The following is a 12,522-nucleotide window of genomic DNA, read 5'->3' as shown; positions in this document are numbered from 1 at the left end:
AAGGATCTAAATCCGTAAAAGCTGAAGGCCTGGTCACACTGCCAAAACTTTGCTGGAGCATTCCTGGAGCAGTGTACACTATATACACTCGGCCACCGCTGATGGTCCCTCTGAAAGTTTTGGGCTGCACAAAATATTGCGAGCGGTGAGGAGCAGGCAATTTCCCGCTCCGGCAAAGTTCACCACTGCTCCAACAACACCCAGTCAATATTTGGCACCGCTAGATGAAAGTTTGTGGACTCTTGGGTCCGCAAGAATCTTGAACGCTGGACCAATGCTGCTTTGCCCAGGTGGTGATTAAACATTGCACAAACTTTGGTGGAGGGGTTTTAAGCGTTTTACGAGCGGACACGGATTGCTGGAACGGTGTCGGGTGTTGAAGCAGTGATCCATTGCGGTGAACTTTGGTTTGCATGGCGTTAGTATGGAAGTGTCCGAACAAGACCAGCATTTGACTATAAATACGGGAAGAAATGGACCAGGAGCCCATTTGGAATCTATCAGAACTTTCATCAAAGCGATCCGTTCAGCTTCGTAGTCAAAAATATTACCAACATTAAACCCCCGCCAGCCAACACCCGCCGAGCCAACACCCGCATGCGTAGAATGCTGCTCTATCAACGCTCGCGTCACCGCTAAACCAACGCTGAATGCTTTAGCGGTGCACTGCTAAAGCAACGCCCGTGTTGGTTATTTTTTCCCCATTTTGTGCGCGGTGACAAGCGTTGTCGAAATTTGGCCTCCTCTCCCTAGTGTTCAAGGAACGCTCCAACAAAGTTCAGACGGTGTGACCAGGCCTTAAGTAAGATCGTAGCAGCAACCATGCCATTGCTACAACTTTCATGTTCTTACCATAAATCAGCAGTGCTTTGTCAAAAAAAAATCAGTAATTTCTTTTTTTTTTGTGAGTCATAATTGCAAAAAATTTGCATTCAAAATTTGCCCAGTCATATATGCCACATCGCAGTAATCTCATTTCCACATAGAAGTTTATTACTGATGTAAAATCACTCCTAGATTATTTTGCCCAAACCATTTCATTGTAAATGTCAACTGCTATTTAGGAGAGTTAATCTTCTTCTGTTGTGTTTAGTTAAGATAGTCTCAAGATCTGCTGAGCTGAAGGGAGAATAAAAGAAAACCATGCAACTATTTTAATTAACAAAATCAATAGAGGAAGAGGGGAAAATAAATCACAAATATTACATCAAAGAAGTACTAATGGGCTTAAAAGTACTGAGTCCATGGAATATGTGATATATAGCTTAATAAAATGGATTGTCAATTTTATGAAAGAAATCATTTTTATCAGTATATTCCCTCTCTCTTGTTCACTGTAAAACAATAAATATATTTTAAGTTACCCTAATATGATCCATCAATACCCACAGACCCTCCTCCAAAATGAATTCAATCAAGGGAGAGAGAGGGTGTGTGATTTGTCAAACAATCTTTTTTGTTGTTGTCAAAATGAGTTGTATAATCAAATTACATCCATATGTTTGAATGTTTGAACAGCAGCATCTACACATATAATTTCAAAAGAAAAACTACAAGAAAAGCATGAGCCCAAAATGACTCTTAACTACAAATATTTCAGACACCAAACTCAAGATTCATTAAAGATGAACCACTATTTACATGTAAGGCTTTTCAATCTTGATAATTGTAACAAAATGAAAAATTCAACAAATTCTTACTTCAAACATTCATCATCCGAAGCACAACATTTAAATAAGAAATAATACTGAGAAGGATGTAAATTTATAGGATATCAGTCACTGTATTTGCTGTTTTGAGGCCCTATACAATGGAAAAGTGCTGAAGTTACTGGACAAAATACATATATAAATGTAGAATATGACAAAAAAAAAACCTGTCTGGTCTATCGGTTTCGTGATGTAGCTACATTGTAGCTCGCACCATCAAGACATGGTCTTCATACATACACCAAACATTAGCTCTAGGTCTTCTGAATCAGAGTACTAGTATTGCATCCAGAGTGATCAGATACTTGATTTGGCCCCTTTCTGTAATGGGCAGGTTCACACAATATAAGATTTTCCTTAATATGTATTGGCAAATTATCCAACAAACATTTCAATGCAAGGATGATAAGAGTATCAACGTAATATGTTCGAAAACCACAAAGCTTATTGGATGGACGATTAAACACAGAAAAACAGTAAATAATCCCATTGTGTTTGATTTATACCTGATATATTATCTTGATAAAATGTACTCTCGCAAAATTCAAAAGGTAGAAATAACCAACATCAAGGTGATAGCATTTCTTCTTATGGAATGGTGCATGCAGAGTTTGCCTCATGGTTGGACAGTAAGTGAAACAGCAAATAACAACAAAATATCCAGGAGTATTCAAATGATGGTCCAATATTGTCTTTCATTTAGAAGAGTTACTCGGCCAAGACTAAAGAGAGAATCTAAAATGATATAGAAATTTAAAAAAAAAAACATTTTGAGATTTATTGGAGGATTTACTTCTTCCACAATGAATTAAAAGGGAGAAAATGGAGATGGCAGTGGTTTTGTTTTCCAATCATTCCCATTCAATTAGAGTTGTTTAGAAGGTTGATTACATTTCATAGTCTGGAAAGAATTAAAGGATGATGGTGGCCATGCCTCAAGATGGCAATGGAGTTATACACATAACCTAAATTTTGTTCTTGAAGAACAGACTGACATATTTAGTTTTTCTCAGGGTTCAACAGAAATTGCTCTTTCAAATTTGTTGTTCAGAACAAAACTTCATTATATAAAAAAATATCTCAATTGTTCTTTTAAAAAATATGACTTTGCAGTTGAATCATCGAGTTTGATTATTTTAGTTGAAGTTATGCTCAGACACCCCTGTTCTAATATCTAACTCATAATATGCTTTTATCAACAATAACTGAACCATAGATGAAACCCCCTTCCTCAAAGCCATTCTGCCATGCAAAACAAAGCACTGGAAACTTATAGTCATCAGTTCACTCTGATTTCTTACAAAAAAGTTGGTATTTGCATAAATGGTGGAATGCACAAGGATATTTTGCAATGACCAAAATGTCTGAAAGATTTAGAAATGCACTATCAATACCGTTAAATAACTACACAACAACTTTTAGAAAATGCAATATCAGGAGCGGATTCAGCTGGATAAGACATAATAAATTTCACTGTGCACAAACAATATGGCGAGTGAAATGGTATTGTTCCTAACCCAGCTGGATCTACCAATGAACATACATGTAAGTGGATTTCCAATATTCCATTAAAATATTCAAAAGAAAAGAGATAGAACACGTCAAGTAGTATATATGAATACTTATCGACAAAAGAAAATATGAAAATCACTCATATACATGTTGAGCAGTGTTGATATACTAGCAGCATATGGCTTTTCGTAAACAGAGGTGATTATATATTCTAAAATTAGCAAAAACCAAGGTACAAAAATATTACTTGTGATATTGTTATACACATAAATGCATGTATAAAAACAGCTGTATTGTGAAGTTTCGAAACGCAATGAAATACATCCCATTGGTCCAATGTGTACTCTCCTTAAACTTCATTGTACATGGTACAAGTGCTGTACTACAAAATGCTTTACCTGCACTACAAAATATCAAATTAACATTAGAAAACAAAACCTTGTCAAATTCATTTTCATCTTTATACACTTTCACACAACACATAATAATACAATATTTATCATAATTGATAATGGCAAGATGGGACTGGTATTTAGCCAGTCTAATTATCATTCAGTATTTTGTTGATCATAACGATTGTCTATTTTATCTATAGGAGAGTGTATAACATTTAATACTATTTTAAATGAACACAAAAAAAATTTGGGTGATTAAAACTTATCAAACACTGGGTGTAAATGAACATAAGATGACGGTTCTCTGGAAATAAACACATTGTAGCCATTTAAAGTTTTTGTTGAACAATAATGGACTGATAGTGCCAAAGTCGCTTAATTTTAACCCATTGGCTAAATTTAACTCTTAGGAGTTGAAACATGCATTGCACAAAGGTGTGTTATGTTCATAAGTGTGTAAATAATATGGTATTTACCAAACTGTGTGAGTGGCAAAGTTTTAACATGCATGTGTTACATTTAGCCAATAGGTTAAAATTATGTCACATCATGTGTTTGAACCTTGGGTTGATTATTTTATCTTTAAATAATATGAGTTAATTTTTGTTTTTTGGTGACTTTGGGTCAATAAAAACACAATTGTAACGTTATTTTTATTACATTAATAGAATAAATATTCTTTATTGAAATTTATATTTCCATATTAGAACTTACATGTATCTAGTTCGATTTCATCTAAAAAAAAAGGAATCTCACACAAAGTTGCATCAACATTGGTCCCAATTCAAAATGATATGAATTTGACTCTTTGTTTAAAGCTGTGGTCAGTGTGGTGTTACCACTGGAAACCAGCTATTAACATATATGTCATTATGTTATGGTAACTATATCATATGTATGTTCAGAATGAGCTTCTAGTCTCATGTTTAATTGGTCAATTCACCAATTCCTACATTCTTATACTTATTTAAGTATTTAAGAATTCAAGATGTAGCCTTGCATTTGGTTTCTGATAGATAGATCACTGCTATTTGACTTGCAACAATTTTGTTAATATGACCTGTATCAAATAGAAATACAATCCCCAACACCTATTCTAATGAAAAGAAATTGATAAAGACATACTTTGGCAACAATAATGATCACAATTTTCATCAAAATCACACACATTAAGGAAAACAACACAATAAAAACCAAGAAACACGAACAATGCAGCAATTGATGTGACAGTCTGTTATCTGCTTTCAGCCTATGTGTAAACATCGCTTTGTCCAACATGCAGGTCGATTAGTGATTCCTCCTAAAGCATAGTCTCTTCAGGTAGCTAATAGCATACCTACATGCGGTTATCAAGATCTAGAACCTCCACTGGTAAAGACATTTTACATCCTGAAAAGTGCCATAAAGAAAAAAACTGTGCAGAAGATAGATACTGTATCTTGGTTTCCATTCAGTCATTCTTGCTTCCTGTTGCAGTCCCATTTGCCGTCGCGACGACATTGACCGCTTTCCACGCCGGCCGCAGTTTTGTGGTCCTGCGCATCTTGTGGACATACACTCGCACGTTGTTTACAATGTAATTCCGTACTGACGCAGTGAACTTGTTAACGAGGCAAGACGAAGTCGCCACGCCAAACGTTGCATTGTAGGCCAACACCATGTAAAAATTGTGGAGTGAGTTTAATCTTCCGTACTCTCCGAGGAGGTCAAAATTTGTTATACCTGGGGATGTAAGCAGAAGAAAATTTAACACAGTTTTATTCAGCATACAATTGTCATTGACTCCAATGATAACCTGTGATCAATTTGATGAGAGTACATGTATATTAAGCAACAATAACAAAACAATAACATCCACATTTATAAAACTTGCACGTCCACTTTCAGCCATAGCGGCACTGCAAAACTATGGCTATCAACTGCAAAATGGCAATGGCCATTCAGGATTATTGTCTCTATTGTTGCATGCACATTTTGCTCAAAAGATCAACTGATTAAATTAAAACAGATTTTGTTATGGGAACATTATCAATATCATCATCATCATCATAACCACCACCACCACTACCATCATCATCATCATCACTCATCATCATCATCATCATCAGTAAGTACTTACCAAGCATTTTTGATAAGACTGGCAGAGCTGAGCTCAAGATGAGTACTACAAGGCAGTTTGCAATAAGCTTAGTCATGGGTGTATCTCTCCTCTTAGGAACAAGTGTTTTGAAGACGGGAATACCATAGAGACCTACCATAGAGGCAAGCATTAGATAACTATACTCAAGTCAAGGATAATAACTTCAAGAGATGTGTCAACAATCTTATTCATGTAGTATCAAATGCAATCATAGTAGCATAAAAAGAGGCATCAAACAGTAATATAAGTAAAAGCGAAAGAGAATGATTGGAGGTTGGCTATGGCTGACTACTGAGAAATCATCTGCATGGTTTTCATTGAAGCAACCTGAGGGAATCATTTCCAATGGACTTTGGAGTGAAGATTACCCTCCAAAAAGCACTAGGAATTTCAATTGAGAAGTTATTACACTTGTAATTGTACACACTCATTATCTTAAAGAGACCTGGTAACTTTGAAATGAGAGCTAAATGACTCTAAATGCTATATCACACATTGTAAAGATGGAGCCTTGAAAAATTCATGCCATACTTCAAATGATGCAAAATATGAACTTCTAATACATATAAAAAACACAAATCACACTGTCAAATTCATTCATAATCTAATTTACATGTTGGATCTATAAGTTAAACAGATATGGGACTGATGGATGACCAAAAAACATAATGCCTCTGGCATCGCCTTTTTCAGGCAAAGGAATACAAATAATCTTATTTGCTTTTCTTTCAAAAATGAAAATATTCCGAAAGCTGCTTTGATGCTGTTGCAGATTTGTAAATACAATTCGTCCTTCACTCCCCCCCCCCCCAAAAAAAAAAACCCACCCTCACTGCAGAAAGGTATTGAGTGGGGTGGAGAAGCCTAAAAACATTTCAAGAAACATATGCCAATGACATTTACAAGACTACTAACATCACAGCAGGGTCATTAAAATATCTACGTCAAGCTAATTCAAAGGAATTCTCCTTTTCAGTAGCTACAATAAGAAGTGAAGGGGACAGGTAAGCAGGATTCAAATGTGCGATTACAATGCACTGCACTGTATAGAGCAATCTGTAATATCATTTCTCATCTTTATCTGCGTATTACCATTACAGGAAAATAAAACCCTGAGGAAATATCCATTTCAATTGAAAAAAACAAGGCAAACGCCAAGCGTTGTCTCGCCTGCATATTGCAGTCATGAAGAGACTGCATGTCAAATCTGAAGGGTAACATTTAAGAAACTTTGACAGCTTTTCTATTGTACCATTGGCAAATTTGTGTGAATATTATAAATGGTGCCAAGAACTATAGCTCATTAAATAAATAACAGTTTTTAAAGAATAAACAAGTAAAATACAAAATCTGGTTCAGGTATAGAGAGTACTGAGTTCTGAAGTAAAATGTTAGTGTTAAAAAGTATAAAATTATAAAGTTCATGTCACTAGAGGAACAAAGTAGTGTGAAAGTTCATTGACCTTTGACCTTAATCAAATTCAACTCACATTCGAACCTGACCTGCACCTTCAAGAGACGGACCTCTGTTACGAGTTTGGCGATCCCACCTCGAAGCTATAGAAAGTTATTGTGTGTACAAAATAGCACAGTGCCAGTCATGGAAAGCTCATTGACCTTTGACCTTCATCAAATTCAACTCACATTTGAACTTGACCTGCACCTTCAAGAGATGGACCTCTTGTATGAATTTGGCAATCCTACCTCAAAGATATAAAAAGTTATTGTGTACAACACAGCACAGTGCCAGTCATGGAAAGTTCATTGACCTTTGACCTTAATCAAATTCAACTCACTTTCGAACTTGACCTGCACCTTCAAAAGATGGACCTCTTGTATGAATTTGGCAATCCTACCTCGAAGATATAGAAAGTTATTGTGTGTACAGCACAGCACAGTGCCAGTCATGGAAAGTTCATTGACCTTTGACCTTATTCAAATTCGGCTCACATATGAACTTGACCTGCACCTTCAAGAGATGGACCTCTGTTATGAATATGGCGATCTCACCTCGAAGCTATAGAAAGTTATTTTGTGTACAACACAGCACAGTGCCAGTCATGGAAAGTTCTTTGACCTTATTCACATTTCGACTCATTCGAACTTGACCTGTGCCTTCAGGAGATGGACCTCTGGTATGAATTTGGTGATCCCACCTCGAAGATATAGAAAGTTATTATGTGTACAACATAGCACAGTGCCAGTCATGGAAAGTTAATTGACCTTTGACCTTATTCAAATTCGACTCATATTCGAACTTGACCTGTGCCTTCATGAGATGGACCTCTGGTATGAATTTGGTGATCCCACCTCGAAGCTATAGAAAGTTATTGGGTGTACAACACAATTGTTGATGACGACGACGCCGACGCCGGAAATAGTGATACCTATGTCTCGCTCCGCTACGCAGGCGAGACAAAAATGGATTGAGAGAAGCAATTTAAAAAAAAGTTCCATACAAATTATTTTACACAATGAGAAAGTTAAGAAAAATTGAAAGTTCAATTGAATTTCTATGATTAAATTAGTAATGTTGCTTAAAAATGGCAGGTTTAGTACAACTATGAATTTAATTCATAAACAAAATTTCACATTTCTAAATCATCTATAAAGATGCTGCGTGTGTTTTGTGAACTCAAAATAAGCCGTGTCAAATTAATTTTCCATATGATATATCTTGAACTCATTGGGAGACATGCTGCACCTTGATGAAAATATGAAATTTGTGTAAAAAATATATGGAGAGCTTTACAACTACACCTGTCCCCTTGAAGCAACTTTGCCAATATGAGGATTTGGATATACAAAAAGGATACAAAATAAGACAGACTTCAAGCAGTGCTCCTAAAGCACCAAACTTTGACAAAGACACTTTCCCAAGACCGGCCTCCTGTAAAAAATAAATAATAATTTAAGATCAATATCCTCTCAGGAATGCACAATCATAAACTAAAAACATTACTGCTGATCTAGCCAGTAATGGTACGAAAATTAATGAATCACACTTCAAGCTACAAGATTATCATAGTAAGACACTATTTGCAAAGCTTTCCTCAAGTGAATACCAAGGAAATATGTTCCCTTGAAATGAACAGGTTTTATAATGGTTACCAGAGCAAAAGAAACAATCTCTGGCATAGGCCTATACATGTATATCATGATATGATTCACAAGAACTGAACACATACAATCTAGATCTAGAAAACAATAAAACTTTCATGCCATTCAATACCATGTATAATTGTATTCAATGCAACTATAAGTCTACAAAATTTAAGGCAAACTATATACAAAAACTTACAATCACTTGTAAATATCTAAGTATCTCTTTATGTTACACCCCTGGCATAATTTCTAAAACTGCAGCTGATAATTATTGAAAGATGGAATAGAATTTTTGGATTATGAAATGGTCCCAAGTGGCACCATTAAGGAGGAAAAATCATTGGGACAGCTGTACAATTAAGACCATTAAAACAGTGATTTATTAGCCCACTGCATGAGGGGGGGGGGGGGGTTATTGTTAGCAAACCATCCAGGTGCTTGTGTGTTTAGGCAGCAAGTCATAATCCACTTTTATCAATCTGATATTTTGTTCACATTTCTTTTTTCAGATGACAACAAACTATTTTACCATATTATTCTTAGAATTTGAATTTCTTGGAAGCAAAATTGACCACGCTTAGATTCAATAGCAGATTTAAAGTTTATGTACTTACCGTGATGTTGACAGGCAAGGCTCCAATCCCAAACAATAATCTTACAATATTCCATCCTACCATGCACAAAGAGAGTACAGTGAGTAGGAATAACAAGATCCAAACCAGAGGATATCCAACAATGCGCTGGAAAGAAGATGCTCTACGTCTTCGCTCCAGGATCTTCCGCTCATGTGTGACATCCGAAAGACGCTCTCGTAGCTGTGAGAGATGACCGTTTGCTAAATCTTGGTCCACTGTGAGAAACAAACAAAAAGGAACATAATTCATCAGCACACTATGCAAATCAAGAATATGAGCTAGAATATTAGTTGTTTTTTTCTATTAAAAGAAAAAAGGTGAAATTGCTGTTCTCTCTTTAAAGCAAATTTTGACAATTCCCTTGTTTAAGCTAATAATTGCATGTTGGCATGTGCAATGATTATGGCTTTTAAAATCTGTCAAATTACTAATTTTACTGCATTTTGCTACTTCCAAAGCAATTACTCGTGTTGGATTCCATAAATCCGTTTTTTAAATTTTATTTAAATCTATCTTCAAGTACTTTGTACAATTATGAAATTAACTGGCCTGTCATTTAATCGTGACAAGGGATATATCTCTAAAGTTTGATACTGACAGAAACAAAAGTTGATATCATATAGGTCACATTGAGGAAACAGGAAGAAAGTACTAAATTAGACAGGGTCTATCATGTGAATCTGCTATAAACAATCTGATACATGGAGGTGAGCCATATGTCCATGTGTGTGTTTTTTTTTCAAAGGGGGGGGGGGGGTTGGCTAGCAGTCCAATCATCAGACTTCATAAAACGTTTGAATGTGAAAATATAATTCCAAAAATTTATCTGACAGACCTTCAATTTTAATGGTCTATTACCAAATTGAAATCATGCAACAATGTTTAAAATACCTTAGAATACTTCATGCATTGATACTAGAAATAAAACCTAATGATTACCAATGTACACCTGTATTCAGCTTTGTGTAATAAGTCTCCAGGGGAAACTATAGTTAATGAGCTCATAAAATACTAGTTGATATATGGACAATGAAATTGTATGTGTGGAGTATCAAATTAGTTTTGGTTTTGACTTTTGTTTTTGTTTTTCACATTCAATATGAAGGTAAGAGTAAAAATGAAACAATCATATTAAAGGGTTTTTGTTTTAAAAATATGACTAGAAATATCATACTAGGAACTTGTTCTTTTAATATAAGATTAACAAGTTTTTATATTTCTATTGCTTCTTTCATTTCATTTCAACTCAAATCATGCATATTTCGTTCATTTTCTTTAAATTTACTATCACATTATTAAGTTACTGATTTCGCTGTGAAAATGCCCTTCCAAAGAAAGATAAAGATTAACATTATTCAAGCCATTATGCAGACAAAATTCTATTTACAAAGGGTAGATTTGCATCAGCTTTCAAAAAATAAAAATAAAGTTATTCACTGTCAAATATCACTATCTATGGTACAGACCTTCCAAAGATTTACAAATATATAACTGACATTTTAAAGAGCTCTGACCAATCCATACCAGTGCTAGAAAAGAAAATATATCAAGGCTGAATATTTGTAAGGCCAGTTGTATTCAACACAATTTAACCTTCAAACCAAGGAGATTTTATTATAGAATCTCTTTAGTTTGAAAGCATGTGCAATGTATTGGAAACTGAGTGCACACATATATAGAGTAAACAAATTTATTACAGAATATCAATTCGTAACTTTGTGGAAGTTTGAATTATTGATAACAATTTATTGGGAAACAGGAATACCAGATACTTTGAAGTGTACAGTTGTGGTAAGAATGTTGTAATGAGAAGCAAAAATTATTTGTAATCATTCTAGAATGCATATCATCACAATGTACATTATTATTCAGGGTAAAAAAACAAGATTAAATAGTAATTAAGACTTGAGCTGAGCTGATGGTATTCAAAGTAGCCCTGGCACTTTGGCTATTTACAAAAACAGTGGCGAAATGAGCCAAAATTTTTGAGGGGCTAGATATGATATAAAATATCATGTTAAAAAATTCATTAGCAAGCACATATGTTGACATTTTTATCACAAAATTACAATTTTGTGATAGATTTAAATAATATTCAGAAAATATTATATTTCACCCTTCTCTCTCATTTTCTTGGTCGTAAGAGGCCCCCCAAACCCCCCCCATCTGTATGCCATTTACAAAAATAATAATGAGCTTTGTCTAGCTAATTATAAAAAAGGTGTACATGAATTAAATACTGGACAAATATTTTAATAATATGAAAATATGTAGATAGTTGAGAAGAAAACAGGAGGTACATAATGATGGTTAACCTAGGTTTCATTCCCTTCAGCAGGGATGAGCTTCCTGTGCCCCCCCCCCCACCTTCTTCACGCCATACTATACAGGGCCCATAGTGAAACAGTATTTAACTGCTGATGGGGCTACAATGTTTGAATCCAGGGGGGGGGGAGGGTACTCACAAAATAAGGCATACAGGGATGTGCCGCTGGAATGGGTTGCTTTTTTGGAAGAAATCCCTAAACATGGGGTATGGTTTTATGCTGGAAAATCCATAACCATGGCGCCAATTTTTAGACACTGGCCTTAAACATGGGTCCATGTTCTCCTCCAATGTCTTAAGGCGACCGCACACCTTACGATTGGTCTGCGACCCGATTTCTGAACAAAATGTTGTAGAATTTGATGCTAATATTGAGACTTGGAATATCTTACTGTGTAATGTTTGAAATCATCGTACGAATACCTATGTTCAAATATGTGACTATGCTATCATCCTTCTTAGAATAAAAGCAAATTTAATATCTAGTCGTAATGACATCATAGCAGTCGTACGATTTGAAACTAATTTGGCCTTTACTCCAAATTAAAGGTTTGCAATCTTTCAAAATGGTTATATTAATCAGCATTCTTTCAATTAATTTTAACCTCAAATAAAATGATATGTTCCATTCACATTTTCAGAAAATGAGCAAAGAGCGATTTGTTCCGAAATCGGATCGCGAACAGTCGTAAGGTGTGCA

At 35.1% G+C, this 12,522-nt stretch overlaps 1 protein-coding gene across 2 annotated transcripts in view; it reads right to left on the bottom strand.

Moving 5' to 3' along the window:
* Positions 1-1,297: 1,297 nt before the first annotated feature.
* Positions 1,298-12,522, bottom strand: part of LOC129257272 (protein LMBR1L-like) — a 32,935-nt gene continuing 21,710 nt past the window's right edge. The window contains exons 8-12 of one of the 2 annotated variants that reach the window (XR_010293076.1): positions 9,476-9,711; positions 8,573-8,646; positions 5,736-5,893; positions 3,155-5,338; positions 1,298-3,071 (exon numbers count right to left, since the gene is read on the bottom strand). Coding sequence is in view for 1 of the 2 variants with exons in the window: in XM_064097018.1 (XP_063953088.1) it covers positions 5,067-5,338; positions 5,736-5,893; positions 8,573-8,646; positions 9,476-9,711 (740 nt within the window). In the remaining variant the exon portion in view is untranslated. Of the gene's footprint in view, positions 5,339-5,735; positions 5,894-8,572; positions 8,647-9,475; positions 9,712-12,522 lie in introns of both variants that reach the window. The other variant, XM_064097018.1, reaches the window with a different exon arrangement.

Source organism: Lytechinus pictus, chromosome 3 (genome assembly GCF_037042905.1).
Source record: "Lytechinus pictus isolate F3 Inbred chromosome 3, Lp3.0, whole genome shotgun sequence".
Lineage (NCBI taxonomy): Eukaryota > Metazoa > Echinodermata > Echinoidea > Temnopleuroida > Toxopneustidae > Lytechinus > Lytechinus pictus.
Note: the sequence above shows the minus strand (reverse complement) of the source record. Positions and strands in the feature narration are given on the sequence as shown.